The sequence below is a fragment of the Oncorhynchus tshawytscha genome, linkage group LG09 (genome assembly GCF_018296145.1).
Source record: "Oncorhynchus tshawytscha isolate Ot180627B linkage group LG09, Otsh_v2.0, whole genome shotgun sequence".
In the NCBI taxonomy this organism is placed as follows: domain Eukaryota; kingdom Metazoa; phylum Chordata; class Actinopteri; order Salmoniformes; family Salmonidae; genus Oncorhynchus; species Oncorhynchus tshawytscha.
In genome coordinates this window covers 22,047,238-22,064,686 of record NC_056437.1, presented here as the reverse complement: position 1 = coordinate 22,064,686, position 17,449 = coordinate 22,047,238, and the positions used below count along the sequence as shown (strand labels likewise).

The window sequence follows — 17,449 nt, the reverse complement described above, 5'->3', positions numbered from 1 at the left end:
TCTGTCAGTAACCAAAAACATAGGAAATAACAAATAATCAAATCACACCGAAACAGAATGGAGCGATTGAATGTAACTAATACTGAGATCTAGGCCAACAGTGAGAAGAAGTGTTCGAAGCCTGATGAGACAGAAGAAGCCATGATGCTGCCTAGTTGGCTGGCTGATAGTGACACACTCACCTTTAGCAGAGGGAGGACAAGGAAGGCTCCGCCCCCACTGGCCTCGATGATGATGGCGACAAATTTTGGGTTGACGGCACAGAAGGAGCTGTCCCATGTGACCCGGGAGACGCGGATGTCATCATAGCACTGGTCGTTCTTCAGCGCCTGGCCAAAGACATGACGGAACTTACTCGCTCGCACCACTCGCCTGAACATATCTGCCATCAGAAGGAGAGACAGACAGGGAGAGATGTCAGACAGATGCTAGAACAGGGTTACTAAGGGCATAAAGTTAACAGCGTACTAAAGGCAACAGATAGTGACACAGTTTGACAGACCTCTCAGTAGCTACTTTAAACACTTCAGCAGCACTAGTTCACATGTATTTGTTCATTACAAATGTATCTTTAGACCCCCTCTTATGAGTGTACATTATACTAAAAACAAACTGGTGTGGTCATTGTTCACTACCCAAATTGATGCTCAGTTGATGTGAAGCCACTCCAGACAGAACACATTAAAAGCTCAATGGGACATTGCCATTGACTAATTAATGTCTCATAACGTACCCATCTCTGCCTCAAATGGTAGACCACAAATGACAGCCTAGGAACAGTGGGTTAACTGCCTTGTTCAGGGACAGAACAGGTTTTTACCAGCTCGGATATTCGATCGTACAACCTTTCGGTTACTAGTCCAACGCTCTAACCACTAGGCTACCTGCCGCATTAGCCTAATAGTTATTTTGACAAACTTTCTTATTAGCCTACTTAGCCAGCCTTTATTCACATTTCCCAAATGTTCACTTTGGCAGGCTAAATGTTGGTGTAAGCTGGCCAAAAAGTTTGACAAGTGAGCTCAATTTAGCTAGCGTATTGGTTGGTTTCCAAACAAAACAGATGATAGATTCCCATCACACCTCACAGGGAGCAGGCTCCAATCAGAGGAGCTGACCCTACTGCAGGAAGAACTTAATCAATTACAGTTCAGCATCAAAGGCTTCTTTGTATCGGTCTCCCATAGCCCCGAACAGAAAGCAGTCCATAGCCACAATACAGCACCGTAAAAATCAAAAACTTTGACCTGGTGGATCCTCTTGAGGAGTGTGCAGTAGGCATTTTGCCAGTGTGCCACCCATGTAAAAACATGAATTATTGTTGGCATTTGGATTGAATAATTGTTGATCCTCCCACCATACTTCATATGGAATGTTGTTTTTTGATGAGTGATGGTTTCCTGTAGACATAGCGTTGTTCCCTTAACAGGAAGTGGATGCAGAAGTTCTATCCTTCCTTTAGCCCATGCGCATGGCAGACTGTGATAATAGACGAGACTATAAGGAATAGGACAGCACAAATGTCCGCCATCAGAGTCATTCTACTAGTATTATTAACTAGTGATTGGGGGGGGCAACATGTTTTCAGCACTTTTATTTCAATTACATAACAAAACTCTTTCTCATGCTCTCTCTAGTCTCTCTGCAGCAGAAATATAGTGAGCAATATGTTTGGAACATCAAATTGCAATACATATAGAACTGTGAGAATCATAATGCATATCGTATCGGCACATCATAGCGTGAGATCCCAGGCAATTCCCAGCACTAGTATTAACCCACATGCTGCTACCTTCAACATCTATTCAGAATGTTCACTGATGGCCTCGCAATCTTGTAAGGATAACCAGAATGTAGTGAATAGCCCATCAATTGACCAGATGTAAGCACTGGGTAGAATCTGATAGTTTGTTGTTGGGTTCTCTGCACTCTCATTTTGAATGGTAGTACAGACAGAAAGAACTGGTCTGAATAACACAGAAGCTGACCCTGTGGTGGAGAGATAAATCAGAGAATACTACATGTTGAGGGAAGAGATAGTCTTTTAGTCATAAAAGTGTTTAATCAGTCGTTTTTATTAAGGAGCTGGTACATGTATCAATGGGCTGTCCTCGCTCTAGAGCTACGGAGTTACATTCTTCTGACTGAGCTCAACCAAGCCCATCTCCCAGCTTATAAAGTATACTCAGGTCATGGGTTTGCATCCTTCTGAAGAAATGGGGCCAGTGACTGAAACATCTGCCTAGCAAATAACACTATTTATTTATATTTCATATAAATCACATTAGCCAAAACATAGGCAAGCATCCATTTTACCTGAAGACCCTTCTAGTCACACATCAATCCCTCTCGGAGCAGGAACCACAGCAAGACCCATCTCTCCTGGATCAAATATCCTCCTGGGTCAAAGCCTTGGGTACAGGACATAAACTATTCCTATGATACTGTGGCTATTTGACCACAGCCTGCATCACTACAACTGCATCATGCAGCCAGAGAAGGACATGCAGGGTTTGAAAAACAGAACACAATGGTCCATTATTAGAACTGGCTGACAGACTTAACTGTGACATGTTGTAAAACTGTCAGCCAGTTCTTGTGTCAAATATATTCTGCTGCTAAACAGAGGTGGATCATGTATTTTCTCACCCCTGATAGGATGTAGATAGATGATAGATAAATGTCTAAGTGCAACTAAACCCATAGAAACTGATCATGATCAATTTATACGAGCAATGCAAAAATAGTAAGCCCTAGGTATTGTGAGGTAGACCATATGACAATATTATGTAATAAAAGGTATGCATTCGTGTTCAAAATGATGACAATTGTGGTCAGTCAATGGTAGGCCATATGCTTACTCTTTCCTGGCAAGAAAAGAGGTGCAGTAGACAGACTGATAACTCTAGTCTCAGATTAAACTGCGACAACACCACAGTGGCATCTATTATCAGTGTATGACCTACTAGACTGGATATCATTGGACACACAATTGACTGCCACAGACAACCGTATTTACATGCACTATTTTTGTGCAACGCTAGTGTGCGGGAAGCCAGAAGTTAAATACAATTCCATTTCAACCTACTGTACCGGTGGGCAGGATGGTTGGTCATTATGAGGGGGGGAATTTGAGACAAAATATCTAAAGGATCCTATTATTAAACAGACTTTCCAAACGTGGTTATTTTGTAGACCCACTTCCTATCTACTTACCTCATGGCAAAACAAGTTATTCCTTTTTTGTCCACATATTATGGCGCATGTGCAGAACTTTTATTTTGACATGAGGTAATCAGGAGAAGAGGTGGGTCTACAACAGACCAGCTTTGGAAAGTCTGTTTAATAATATGTTCCTTTAAATATTTTGTATCAAATTCCCCCATCATAATGACCAACCCTCCTGCCCACTGGCACAGTAAATTGAAATTGAATTGTATTTAACTTCTGGCTTCACGCGGACTGTTTTTGTGCAACCCAATACAATTGAAATCAACGCTAGTGTATTTAAATACACCCGCGTTGTTAACAGCAGCTGCCAGAGAATGCAGCTAGCGATCTAAGCAACGTGTAACGTTAGCTAGCTATTATTGAATTAACTAGATGACTGGGTCCTGTAGGTTACTGTAATCTGTATGCTTCTGATTAATACAGGTGATTGGTCAAAGCAGAAATTGAAGTACAGTGTAATAATAAACCAACAGATTTGACCATAGAGCATAGCTAGGCAGGCTACTCTTGATTCCATACGCTAAAGGTGGACAATAGCCATGCATTGTGTGGCTAGCAAAAATGCTAGCTACTTCCCTATGTGCAATTCATTAGTAATAATTTTCAAAGGCAGATCATCACCCAGGAGGATAAATGACAGGTTAACAAGACTTGCTAAAGCGATGTCTAAGGAATGTATCGATAAAGACACTCATGAATTTACTATTTACTACTATCGGCTAGAATTTGGAGCATGATAGACACCGCCAGTGAGCTATTATAACAAAAGTGCATATTTTATCCATGGCTCAGGCTGTTACCATTCATTAACGGTGCACAGCCGGGTTGGTTAGCTAGCAGCAACATGTTTACTGCAAATACAGAGCGGTCTATTTTCCTTACCTCCTAAATCTATGCGAACTTTTCCGTGAAAGCGAGGTAATCAATATGAACACATGAATATGGTCGTTTAGCCCTCGTCCGTTACGATTTTCCCTTGTTACACTCGTTTAGCCGTTCGAGTATTCTTCTTTCCCTCCAGACTGTAATTCTATGAACCGGAAGCAACGCCCTGTTCCATCCCCGCCTCTTACATACGAGTACAATTGTCTTATTTATATGATAAAGATACCGTTTTATTATTTATTTTTCTCCATTGAAAATTATTAAGTGAGTCTATGAAAGCATCACCAACACTGTCATAAGTAGGCTTATAATAATAATGTTTAGTGCGCCTGTAAGTGGTGATTCTGAGAATGGCAAGGCAGGCAGCTCCACATTATAAAAATACAATAAAAATCTCCCCAGTTTACCAAATTTCTCAGATGTTTGCGCCTGTTCAATGTACATTTGTTCAATAGAATCCCACAGTGGAGGTGTCATAATACCCAAAGGGGATTTTAGAAACACTTAAAATAAGGGCTGTGTTTCGTGTAGGCTTACCCTGGCGTGATGTTTTGCTAACCATGTAAATCTCTCTCGGACAAGGTGACTTTTATCAATATATTCGTCTCTATTTACTCTTAAGATTTTAAAATGCTAATTAGGATCAAAGTAGACATCATGCAAAACGTTAAATCCCTGCAAGCGCCTGCACCTCACCTCTAGCTGATATCTTTGCCAGCAGGTAATGTGTCAATTTAAAACTTGCCAAGACAGTTCACAGAATTGTAGCATTTAATTTTGGGGGGGTAAATACAGGCGACTATATTGATAAAAGTAATCTTGTCCTAGAGAAAAGAGTACAATAATGTGCCATTATTTTCAAGAAAAACAATACTCAGTTATCAGATGTCACACCAAGGTAAGCCTACACAAAACACAGACCTATTTTAAGTGTTTCTAAAATCCCCTATGGGAAAAATGAACGGTGGAAAAACAATTGGAACCATTTCCCTGTTTGACCTCTAGGTTTTATGGGTTTTATGACTCATACTGTGGTACTCTATTACATTTACATTTTAGTAATTTAGCAGATGCTCTTATACGGAGTAACTTATAGTAGTGAGTACATACTCTCTGTGTACTTTTTTTCATTCTGGTCCCAAATGGGAAACGAACCCACAACCCTAGTGTTGCAAGCATCATGCTCTATGAACTGATCCACACGGGACACAGGACTGTTCGATCTACAGTACGACTGAACCCAAAGGCCTGACTAACACATTTTCATGCGTACAGTACGCTCCATAGTTACAAAGGACAAGTATGACTCACTGACTTGCAAGCAATGCTCAAAACCAGACTCCAATAGCTTTTTACAACTCAAGATCCTCACATGGCTGTGTGTGCGTTTGTGTGTGTGAGATAGAAAGAGGCACACACACACACACACACACAGATAGAGGGAGGGAGGAAGTAAGGGAGGAAGGAAGTGAGGGAGGAAGTAAGGGAGGAAGGAAGTGAGGGAGGGAGGGAGTAAGGAAGGAAGTGAGGGAGGAAGGAAGTGAGGGAGGGAGGAAGTAAGGGAGGGAGGGAGGAAGTAAGGGAGGGAGGAAGGAAGTGAGGGAGGGAGAAAAGAAAGAAAGAAAGAAAGAGAGAAAGAAAGAAAGAAACAGAAGGGAGGGACACATATAAATTAAGAGACAGCCAGAGAGAGAATTTGATCCAAAGCACTTTATTACCTTTTTTGGGTTCAGGCTTTGTCTCTGGTGGTTTTTCAGCAGGCTTCTTAGTGAAATCGAAGGCCTTCTTCATCTGTGATACTTTCAGGCTCTGGCCCAGGTCCACAGCCCCGTCAATGGACTTGGCCATGAGAGGTTCTGTCTGCTCTGCGTGCCTGATCATGGACTTGGCCATGAAGCGTTCTGTCTGGTCTGCATGCCTGATCATGGACTTGGCCATGAGGGGTTCTGTCTGGTCTGCATGCCTGATTCTCTGGTGCATCTGGTTGGTCTCCTTTATGAGCTCAGCCACAGGCCTGTATGTCTCAGTTTCAAGCTCAGCCACAGACTCACGATCGGTAGGCTCACCAAGACCACTATGGATTCTGTGGTCACCAAGGTTCTTCCAACGGACATCTGTGCTGACCGTGTCAGGTTGGGGTTCAGGGTCATCATCTTCCTCTTCCATTCTCTCACACAAGGCCAGCTCTAGTTCTCGTATCTCCTCGTCATCTGAAGGCCAAGCTATGTCCTCTGAGATTGGAACTGTTTCTAATGGAACAAATGGCTTTTGGGGCTTTTTGGGTACAGGAGGTGGTGGGCCTTTGAGTTTAGCCTGCTTTTCCAAAAAAGGTCGTCCGTCCAACATGTCAAGTTGTTTTGGTTTCTCCTCTTCCGCAGCAAGTTTCACCATTCTTGCCCAAGCATCAAAATCTATGATATTTCTATACTTTTCCTCTCTAGTTGGTGCCCTTTGTTGTTGTGAAAAATCATCCAATGAATCAAAATGATCTCGTGTGTACATGTTGGATGGTACAGTGTAAGAAGAACCTGTGTCATCCCATAACACACACATATCCCGAGAAGCTGTGTCGCAAGTATTTCCTTTGCTGACTTGATGTGGTTGTCTCCTCCTCTTCTTTTCCTCTTTGTGAAGATAATCATCACCTCTTTTCTGTTCATCCATAGAGCTTGTTTTTGTAGCTGGAATCTTAAAGGGATTTTGGGGCTTTTTTGGGACAGGTGGTGGAGGCCCCTTCGGTTTAGGCCTCTCTACTGGAACAGATGGATCTATAGAGGCACCTGTTGTTCTGTCCTCTGTCTGGGTGAAATCCATACTGTTGTTATGTTGTGTTGGCACTGCGCTCGCCATCTCCCTCTCAGGCAGAAGGTGAGTGATGGGTGGTGGGGTGGTGACATGAGTGTAACAGACAGGTTCTCTCTCCCTCTGCATGGGAACAACCTGTCTCTGCCCATCACTATCCTCTAGCTTTGGCACAGAGAGAGGAGGGGAGGGAATCACATTGCATTGTTCTAATGAGTCATCAGCTAAATGTTGATGGTTGGTGATGGAGGTGCATGTGTCAGGGGAAGAGAATACTGGTTTTGCTTTTCCAGAATAAGTTGTAGTCTGCTGTTGTAAGGAGACACTTCCATCATTGCGCTTTACATTATCAAACTGTGAATGAATAGAATTTATTTTTTGTCTTTTGTCTGTACCTTTGGCGTTTGGCCTTGGTGGAGGCTGAGGAGGATGTGGTGGTTTTAGATTTCCTGGGACACCTGTTGAAGATGACATGTGTAGTTCAGGTTCACACTGGTTTGACTCACATGGCCCAATCCTGTTCTCTGTGACACAGTCTCTTTTTACTTCCCTTTTCTGTGTGTCTTTCACCTGTGGATGCTCATCTGGGGCTGTGGCCTGCTCTTTCTCAGTTTGTGAACCACTCTTAACTGGATTTGTCTTTTCCCAGCGTTTGTCCGGCTTCATTTTTGTGTTGAGCGCAATTAATGCTTCTGTTTTCTCATCAAGCTCTTCCTCTATATTCAAGTGGACCAAATCCTCATGAGTGCAGTCTATATCATCATAGAATGTATTATTTATATAAGTTGACTTGGAATTGGCACGAGTTGATTCAATACTCAAGAGGTCTGGTTCTTTGCCTTGAATGCCCATTTTGAGATCACAAACTGCAGTAATTCCAGACTCATTCTCCGAAATAGCTTTGACGGCCTCAGTTCGTTCAGCCTTCTTTGGGGGACACCCGATGCCTGCCGGTTCAGCCAAATGTAGATCTGCTCTTTCTGAACAGTCTGTTTGTGAACGTGAGGTTTGTGCCTCGCAACCACTGCTGCCTTTACCGGAAAGAACACAATAAGTGTTTACAGTGCTGCTTGTATCCTCATCCCATGTTACTTGTGTTTTGCTTGTTTCGGTGCCCAAAGATGAGGCTGTCTGTGATTCCTGCTGTTTCTTTCCGCTATGAAGTCTGTCTTCACTGAGCCTCAGATCATCCACAGCAGAATAAACGTTCCTCTGTGGGTCAGTAGGCAACATTGGAAGGTCTTGCGGTTTATCCACACTAGCGGCAGAAGTCGTATCCTCCTCCACGATTATTTTTACAGAAGGCTGTTTCTTTTCCTTCTCTTTGTCCCTGCTATCAGCGATCGCGCTGCTCACATCACACGATAACCCCGATTCATCCTTCTCCAGAAGTACGAAGACCTCCTTGGTAGGTTCTGAGATCAAGTCCTCTGTGTTAGACCTATCTGTCATATCCTCTGTATCTGAGTCTCTGTGCCCACCACCAGCAGGGCATTTACTCATTACTTCCATTGTAGCTCCTGTCCCAGTATTCACCCTTTTCTTACTATCCGCAGCTTTCTTCTTGGGCTCTGAGCACTGTGTGCTCCTCTCAGAGCTCAGGATACATTCTGGCATATCTGTATTATGTGTGACAGCCCTGTCTTCTCTGTCCCCTCCCTCATTCCCTCCCCCCATGGTCAAAGGGCTCTGTTCTTCGCCTAGAGCGGGGCTCATTGGCTCCTTAATGAGGGTGTCTGTCAGGGCAGGGGTCGCAGTGAGCTCATCGTCTCCCTGCTCAGTGGCCAGGCTGCTGCTGACAATCAGTTGCTCTGCTATCCCATAGCTCCCAGTCCCAGCGCTACGACAACCGCTGCCCTGTTCGATGGGCTCCAACTGTGCCTTAAGGCCCTCTTCTCCCCCCTGCTTCGACTGCTCTCCTCCATTGTAGGCATTTGTTGAGACTCCTTCCTTTTCCAACCCTTTGTTCAGTTTCTGACCCATTCGTTGTTGTTCTTTTTTTTCTCTATAGGAGAAGAGAGATACACGTCAAGACACAGCAGTGGTCAAGGAACGACTCGGAGTGAACAGTAGCATGCTGCTTGTGTATCTCTTAATTTGACATAAGGCCTTGTGCCAAGCCTCTCCCTGTCTGACTCACTCACCCCGTACCTCTCGATCACTTTCCATATTTCTGAATATAAATAGATGATAGGAATAAAATAAATTACCCCCCCCTCTCTCCAGTTAACTATTTCTATCCCTCCTCATTCTGTCCTGCTGGAATGTTGTGGCGCTATAATTAAAGTGGCTCTCACTGCTGCCGGTGAGTCACATGCCAGGGCCAAAAAGGAAACAGGACAACTGGGATAATAGATCAGTCACCAGCCTGATGCCAAGGTCACACACTGAGGGCTGTTTGGAACATGAACAGAACAAAACTGATGTCCATTTCCCATTGAAAATTAATCAGTAAGGGATACTGAGATATCATATCTTCAGTAAGAGCATGATCTAAGCACACTCTTAGAATATTACAGTAAGGCATTCGACAGAATTAAACCAATTAATTGTTTATGATTGTTATGACAATGAGGACTAGGGAAAGGTCAACTTGAAAACAGATCAGTCATAAGGGTTTTGACTTTGGAACAGGATTGTCAGTCTGGTAACTGATCAGGACAGAGTCTTACGACTGACGTGATGGATGGCCGAGGCGAGATTATTTGAGAGGAACAAAGCTCAACAGGCATTAAAATGGCATGCTGTTTCTTAGTAGTTCTAGGTTACAAACAAAAATAGAAATTATTATGTTCTCAACTGACCATCACACTAAGGTCGGTTTATTATCTGAAGTAAACACTTGTCATTTATACCATGGCAAAACCTGGAATGTGCATAGGCCTATTAAATATGAATGCCCACTGTGTCTTCACAGTAACTGGTGGCCTGGCACTATGACACAGAAATGTGACACCCTGCCCTTAACAGCATATGTAGCAATACATGTTTTATGTTCATAGGGTGTTGATTTGGTAGACTACAACATGGACAGTGACTAAACATAAACTCAGAAAAAAAAGAAACGTCCTCTCACTGTCAACTGCATTTATTTTCAGCAAACTTAACATGTGTAAATATTTGTATGAACATAACAGGATTCAACAACTGAGACATAAACTGAACAAGTTCCACAGACATGTGACTAACAGAACTGGAATAATGTGTCCCTAAACAAAGGGGGGGACAAAATCAAAAGTAACAGTCAGTATCTGGTGTGGCCACCAGCTGCATTAAGTACTGCAGTGCATCTCCTCCTCATGGACTACACCAGATTTTCCCGTTCTTTTTTAAATACATTTTTTTAACCTTTAACTAGGCAAGTCAGTTAAGAACAAATTCTTATTTTCAATCTCGGCCTAGGAACAGTGGGTTAACTGCCTTGTTCAGGGGCAGAACGACAGATTTTTACCTCGTCAGCTCGGGGATTCGGTCTTGCAACCTTTCGGTTTACTAGTCCAACACTCTAACCACTAGGCTACCTGCCGCCCCTATGAGATGTTACCCCACTCTTCCACCAAGGCACCTGCAAGTTCCTGGAAATTTCTGGGGGGAATGGCCCTAGCCCTCAGTCCAGCCTCTCTCATCCTATTGCAGACAGTCTGAGCACTGATGGAGAGATTGTGCGTTCCTGGTGTAACTCGGGCAGTTGTTGTTGCCATCCTGTACCTGCCCCGCAGGTGTGATGTTTGGATGTACCGATCCTGTGCAGGTGTTGTTACACGTGGCCTGCCACTTTGTCAAGCTGTTCGTCCTGTCTCCCTGTAGGCATCTCACAGTATAGACATTGCAATTAATTGCCCTTGCCACATCTGCAGTCCTTATGCCTACTTGCAGCATGCCTAAGGCACATTCACGCAGATGAGCAGTAGAAAGGCCTCTTTAGTGTCCTACGTTTTCAGAACTGTGACCTTAATTTCCTAAGCTGTTAGTGTCTTAACGACCGTTCCACAGGTGCATGTTCATTGTTTATGGTTCATTGAACACGCATGGGAAAGTGTTTAACCCTTCACAATGAAGATCCGTGAAGTTATTTGGATTTTTACAAATTATCTATCAAAAGACATGGTCCTGAAAAAGGGACGTTTCTAATGGTTTATAATGGAAGGAAACCAAAAACGAAGACACCCTGTAGACTTTAATTCCATGTCCATGTTCCAGGCTCTGTTTGATTCCGCAGGGTGAAGTGATTGAGGACAGACAGGTGACTGAACCTCTTGACCCTGCATAACTAATCCTTCAGGTATCTTCAGGTTTTTCAGGCTTAAGTGGTGCTGAGAGACTATTCCAGTAAGCCCCCCAGACAATATCAGTTATACTGCATTAAACCCAGGCCTGCAGTGATCAATGTTTTAATAATGGTAGAATTTGCTATGAAATCAGTTTTTGTATTTGATTTAGGCTCAGCTGTTAAGTGAAGTAAGTGATCTAAACAGGTCTGACAACTTTTAACCTTCATCTATGTCAGTAACTGCCCAGTGTTTCCAGATTTCTATGAAATAAGAACTTATCACTTACGAGTGAAATAGTTTTCCTTAAAAAAAAAGGTCATTAAGAATGTTAAAGCTGCAATATTTAACTTTTTGGGCGACCCAATCAAATTCACGTATGATCTGTCATTCTCTTTTAAAACAAGTCTAAGAAGTGGTAGATCTGTTCTATGTGTGCCATTTCTATGTTTCTCGTTCTTTTGTACACCAGCTTCAAACAGCTGAAAATATATTTTACAGCAGTTTAGATGGTACAATGATTCTCTACACTTTACTTGCTTGTTTTGTCACAAACTGAATTTAGGAAAACTATTAAAATCTTTGCAACCAGGAAATGGCGGAGTGATTCCTGCCAGGTGCACCTTTAAAAATCAGCTTTTCTGTGTTGTGGAATGGTGTGGGCGTACCCAAACAACAGAATAGTGTGGGAGTATACTGGTCATTAAAAATGTTCATGCAAATAGTCCACTGATTGGCCAGCTCATCCTCTAGACCCCTGATTGGCCAGCTCATCCACCTCAGAGTGATTATATATTCTATGAGGAAATAGCATTTTTTTTTTAGACAGCCTGTTTGAGATACAGGTTTGAGGTTGGGTTTTTAAAGTGTTTTTTCTTGTCCTATACCAAATTATGCTTTGGTATAGTACACATCAACAACATTATTTGGATATGAGTTAACAGAATGAGAAATTTTTAAAGTTATATTTTCACTGGGCAGTTAATTTAAGTAATCATGACCACCCACTGTGTGTAACATACTGTACTGTATCAAAGGGAATGAGTGGTTCAATTAATTTATTATATTCTCACAATGTTGGTAGGATGTTATCGCAACTAGATAACATTACAGGCTTGTATCTAAGGTGTTATTGAGATGGATGTGTGCAGGGTAGAGGATCTTCTCATGGCAGCAGCTGGCAACTGTGGGAGGCATCTGTGACAACAGCCTCACCCAAATATCCCCCTCTTTGTTTCTCTACTATCATGCAAGGACACCGAGCATTTATGAGAGACGTGTGACTCCGAGAGAACAAACTATTAGCAACTCCTGAAAGTCCCAACAAACTGTTCTGGGGAAGAAAAAAAAACAGTCCCAGTGCCTAGTATGATGCACCATTCAAAATAGCAAATAAGAGAACACATACCTTTGTGGCCAACTTCAGAACAGCCCATCGAGGTGCAAAAATGGAGTTGAATATAGCTCTGAAACATCACGGCCATGGACAGAGTGGATGGTTGAGTGTGTCGATACCTTTACCCAGGAGTTACATCATGACATAAATAACTGAGGCACATGCACCAAGTTGACTGACACGTAGATGCTAAAATATGTGTCTGTCACTCAGAATAGCATCACATAATATGCTGCTCTGGTCGCTTCCCCAGAGAATTCAGACTAACATTGCTCTTCTCATCTGTCTAACCCAAACCCAGGTCCAGTATTATCAACACATCACCTGACTAGCTTCACATTCCACAAAATACACTATTTTGTAGAATAAAAAGGGCAACACTGAACACACACACACAACTTCACCTATGTATAAAGTCTATGTCTGTTATGTTACAGCATTTGCTTCCTGTCATCTGAGGAGCAGAGGTAGGGAGGCACTCACCTGTCAGTTGTGAAAGCGGCAGGCCTGCTGGCCTGTCTGTCTAGCCTATTGCTCTGAAGGACTACAGAGTATTTTTGTTGGAGGGATCCTTCTTCCACTGTCACCAGTCTCCCATTCTCCTCCCTGCCCATCCCGTGATATCACAATGACCTAATTTGACTAACTCAATAAATACACCAATGGTCTGTGTGCATGTATTTGCAATGCAAGTGTTACATGATGATTGTCTCCTCTCCATTCAGTATGATCCAGTACAGGCCAGAAAAGAGAGGAAATTATTTATTTCCATGATGCACATTGACTGGACATCCTTAACAAAATGTATTTTAAAAAATAAATAAAAACAGATAAAAGGGCATCACACAACAGCCAGTGCAAACAATAAGTCACAGCTTAAAAAAATAAAAATGTTACAAAAATCACTCAAGTTGATTATGTATGTTCTAGGTGGTTTCACTCATTCATGCCTTGGCTTATATGCAAAAACATCTTATTGTAAGGGGTGAACATCAAGGAAAGATGGCCACTTGTACTCTTGACATGAACTACTGTAATTATCCCCCTCTTCCTATGTCTCCCTATCCAGCTTTTTCCATCGCTCTCAAAGCATTGACCAGTTAAAGGATTGTCAGTAAGGGCAGGTGAATGAACCCTAAGATGCCTGGCAATGTAGATAAGACTTGGTTCTGTGCTTATATGTCCAAATAAACCCCTCAAACTTTGGTTTCAATAATAGATCACCCTAGCAACTGATGAGCTTGACAAGCATATGCACGTGTGGGAGAGAGAGCTTGTGTGAGAACATGTGTACTTTGTGGGTTTGTGTGAGCAACAGGATTATTATTATGGGGGCAGAGGGCAAGTGGCCTTTCCATTCACAATGACTCTGCAAAGCCTGCGATGCAGCTAGGCCAGATAGCGCTAAGGCCAGGGTTAAGCTTGCGATGTAGCTAGGCCAGCCAGTGCTAAGGCCAGGGTTAAGCCTGCGATGTAGCTAGGCCAGCCAGTGCTAAGGCCAGTGTTAAGCTTGCGATGCAGCTAGGCCAGCCAGTGCTAAGGCCAGGGTTAAGCCTGCGATGTAGCTAGGCCAGCCAGAGCTAAGGCCAGGGTTAAGCCTGCGATGTAGCTAGGCCAGCCAGAGCTAAGGCCAGGGTTAAGCTTGCGATGCAGCTAGGCCAGCCAGAGCTAAGGCCAGGGTTAAGCCTGCGATGTAGCTAGGCCAGATAGAGCTAAGGCCATGGTTAAGGCACGTATGTAGAAATATAAAACACTCAAAAACAAATGATGCAAACAATCAAACCTAGTGCAGTAGCTTTAAGCATAGCATCAGTGGTGAAGGAGCATTTGGTGAAGACGCTCATTTTGACAGCACTTAAATCCACCACACAGCCTACTGTTCACTGCCATGAGCATGGCCTAAAGCTGAGCACAACTGGCTAACCAAACATAATAATTTCATCACAACCCCGTCACAGTATCATGAAATAAAAAGTTGAACTTATAGGATATTCTGTAAACTTTTATAACCCATTATGTCATAAATTACATCAAGCTTAGAACAGCCACATGAAGGTAGTATAACAGTAGGCTTGAATAACGTGCACCAAATGATCACGCCTAAATGGTGACCACACTAACCACAAGTGGTAGACTGGATTAAAAGTGAAGGGACAGGGATCAGTTTGAGACAAATCCCTATTCCATTCAAATAATTGTATTACCTGTGAGGGAATCTCTTTGATCATTGAAAACCCACCAGTGAACACAGGGAAATTCATACAGTGCAATAACTCAAAAGCCACAAGGGCTGCGTTCAAACAGGAAACCCAATTCTGATCTCTTTTTTACTAATTGGTCTTTTGACCAATCAAATTAGCTCTCAAAAATATCTGACATGATTGGTCAAAAGACCAATTAGTGAGAAAAAATATATATAATTCTGAACTGGGCTGCCTGTCTAAGCACAGCCAGTGTTCATTGACCACAGAACACAAGCCATTATTGTGACTTGAACATAAATTAATTGCAAATTGCTTTGACCAGTACCTCAGAGTTACAAACACTAACAAAAGTTACTCATGTAACACATGCCGCGATAATCAGCTGATTAAGAGTGATTTTCATTTTCTTTGTTATCCCAAATCAAGAGCAATCCAGTCTACATGATGTACAGTATAGACCATTGCATCAGTGACAATGACATATAAGGAGTAACTTTCCCATCGCACTCATATTACAACCATGGTGGTAATAAAATCTATATATTGTCATGCGCCTGCACACACACTGCCATCACACATTATCCTTGCACACTCAACATGCCAAATGCAGTAGTTATAACAGACAAAACAACTTCAAAGCATAATAACACCCGTGTGGCAAATTAAGCTTAGGCTGGCCACAAAGAACTCAACCAAATGCATATTAGATTATATAATTAAAACATGTACAAATAAATACTCAATCATAAATAAGGAAGATAAGTTAATGTAACATTGGTGATACAACATGTGGGATGATGGCAGTGGCCCCAGTCATACTGTACTGCGGCTCTACAACAGCTTTGGAAGTTGCTCATGTCTGCTGTAAACAAAACAATTCCTAGTGGCTAGTGATATTCTCTCCACAGACTGCCACAGAAACCAGAATTGTAACCCCTTTCTAAGCAACTATAGATAGTCTGTTCCGACGCCTCAGCTTGTTTTAGTCCCAACTTCCTAGTTTGGCTGATAGCATTGCCATACGAATGGAAAAGGCTGAGAAAAGCTGCTTCTTTCTTCCTGCCACAAACAGCTCCAGCTAAATCACATTAGGCTTTGCTGCTGGGACACTCCCAGGTCTGGCAATAAATGGGAGAGCAAAAATAAGCTGTTCAAACAGTCGTTCTGCTTCAATGTATAGCAACGACCCAGTGGCCACTTTACAGTACCAGGTTTATGCCTGGGCCTTCAGTGTCAAAGGTGTTGTCTTGTGTAGCTTATGCAGATCAACGGAATAGTATTTTTTTTAGCAATACAAAGAAAGGTAGTCTAATGTTACTCTGTTGCTGTGGCACATTGACAGTTGAATAAAGCCGGTTAACAAAGCCTCTACAGTGCAGTATCACAAAGGTGTGAACAAGAAGGGGAGGAGAGTATGTACTAGCATGTTAATGCCAAAACTAAACAGCTAGAAAATCAACCTACTGTATTTGATTGCCTTTTGAGAGTGATGCAGGGACGATGGATAAAAGGCATGGGGTCAGACATTATGGCTTTGACTACAGCTGGTCTACGAGGGGGGCAGCAGAGGATTATCAGTGCTACATTAGATTAATGCAGTGTTGTAAAATCCAGTCCCAAAACCATTTGAACTCTTTCAGTTGCCCACAAATCCTATCAAACCATACAAACATGATGAGTTCTTAAATCAGATCATTGAAGTACTGTACCTATTACCATTGCACAGAAGTGAAAGTTCAGCTGTGGCAAAACTAAACCAAAGTGTATATGCTCCCTCTAAACTACCTCAAAGATACAGAAATTAATCCAGAAGAGAATTTCAATATTTCTTCTGTTTCTTCCCATCATCCATAGCATGTGTGATAAGTCCAGTCAGTCTACTGCTCTGCTTCCCATGAGGAAGCTCTAGTTGTGACAATGAGGACAGCTTGCGTAACACTAGACCGTTATGAATGGACTTTTGACCACTTCAAGACATTATTAAATTAAGTACCTCAATGGAGGAGAGCTGGCTGAGCCAATCATTGAGGAGAGGTAAGCCAACAAAAACAGTATTGGACCATAATAGTCTTGAGATGCTTGTGTTCTGACTGAGGTACCCCGCTTTGCTTGAAGAGGCAGGAAGCTGCTCATATGATGAAGTTGTTGTTCGGTGACACAAAATCAGCTTGTAGCAAGGGAGGAATATACAGAAAAGGAGGATTCAATCTTCAACAGTCAGTCTGCACAGAGGCATGAGATGCTCAGGGGCACATGAGATGCTCAGGGGCACATGAGATGCTCAGGGGCACATGAGATGCTCAGGGGCACATGAGATGCTCAGGGGCACATGAATCAAAACAGAGGCTCAGTTGCACACATTCATTGAGCTCCTTTGAGTGGATCTTCTCCAATAGCATCTCTTATTTGGATTGATAAATAGACAGTACATGTACACTGACTATACGAAACATTAGGAACACCTGCTCTTTCCATGACAGACGGACCAGCTGTGATCCCTTATTAATGTCACCTGTTAAATCCACTTCAAATCAGTGTAGATGAAGGGTCGGATGACAGGTTAAAGAAGGATTTTTAAGCCTTGAGACATTTGAGTTATTGATTGTGTATGTGTGCCATTCAGAGGGTGAATGGGCAAGACAAAAGATTCCCCTAAAAATAAA

The 17,449-nt window shown here is 42.5% G+C and overlaps 1 protein-coding gene across 4 annotated transcripts in view; it reads right to left on the bottom strand.

Annotated features, from left to right (window-relative positions):
* Positions 1-8,530, bottom strand: part of LOC112257573 (coronin-1C-A) — a 29,290-nt gene extending 20,760 nt beyond the window's left edge. Inside the window, exons 1-2 of one of the 4 annotated variants that reach the window (XM_024431237.2) lie at positions 5,835-8,530; positions 183-382 (exon numbers count right to left, since the gene is read on the bottom strand). In XM_024431237.2, the coding sequence (XP_024287005.2) occupies positions 183-382; positions 5,835-8,430 (2,796 nt within the window). In that variant the 5' untranslated portion in view covers positions 8,431-8,530. Of the gene's footprint in view, positions 1-182; positions 383-1,247; positions 1,361-2,316; positions 2,435-4,113; positions 4,346-5,834 lie in introns of those variants that run through there. The other 3 variants (XM_024431240.2, XM_024431241.2, XM_024431239.2) reach the window with 3 other exon arrangements.
* Between the last annotated feature and the right edge of the window lie 8,919 nt (positions 8,531-17,449).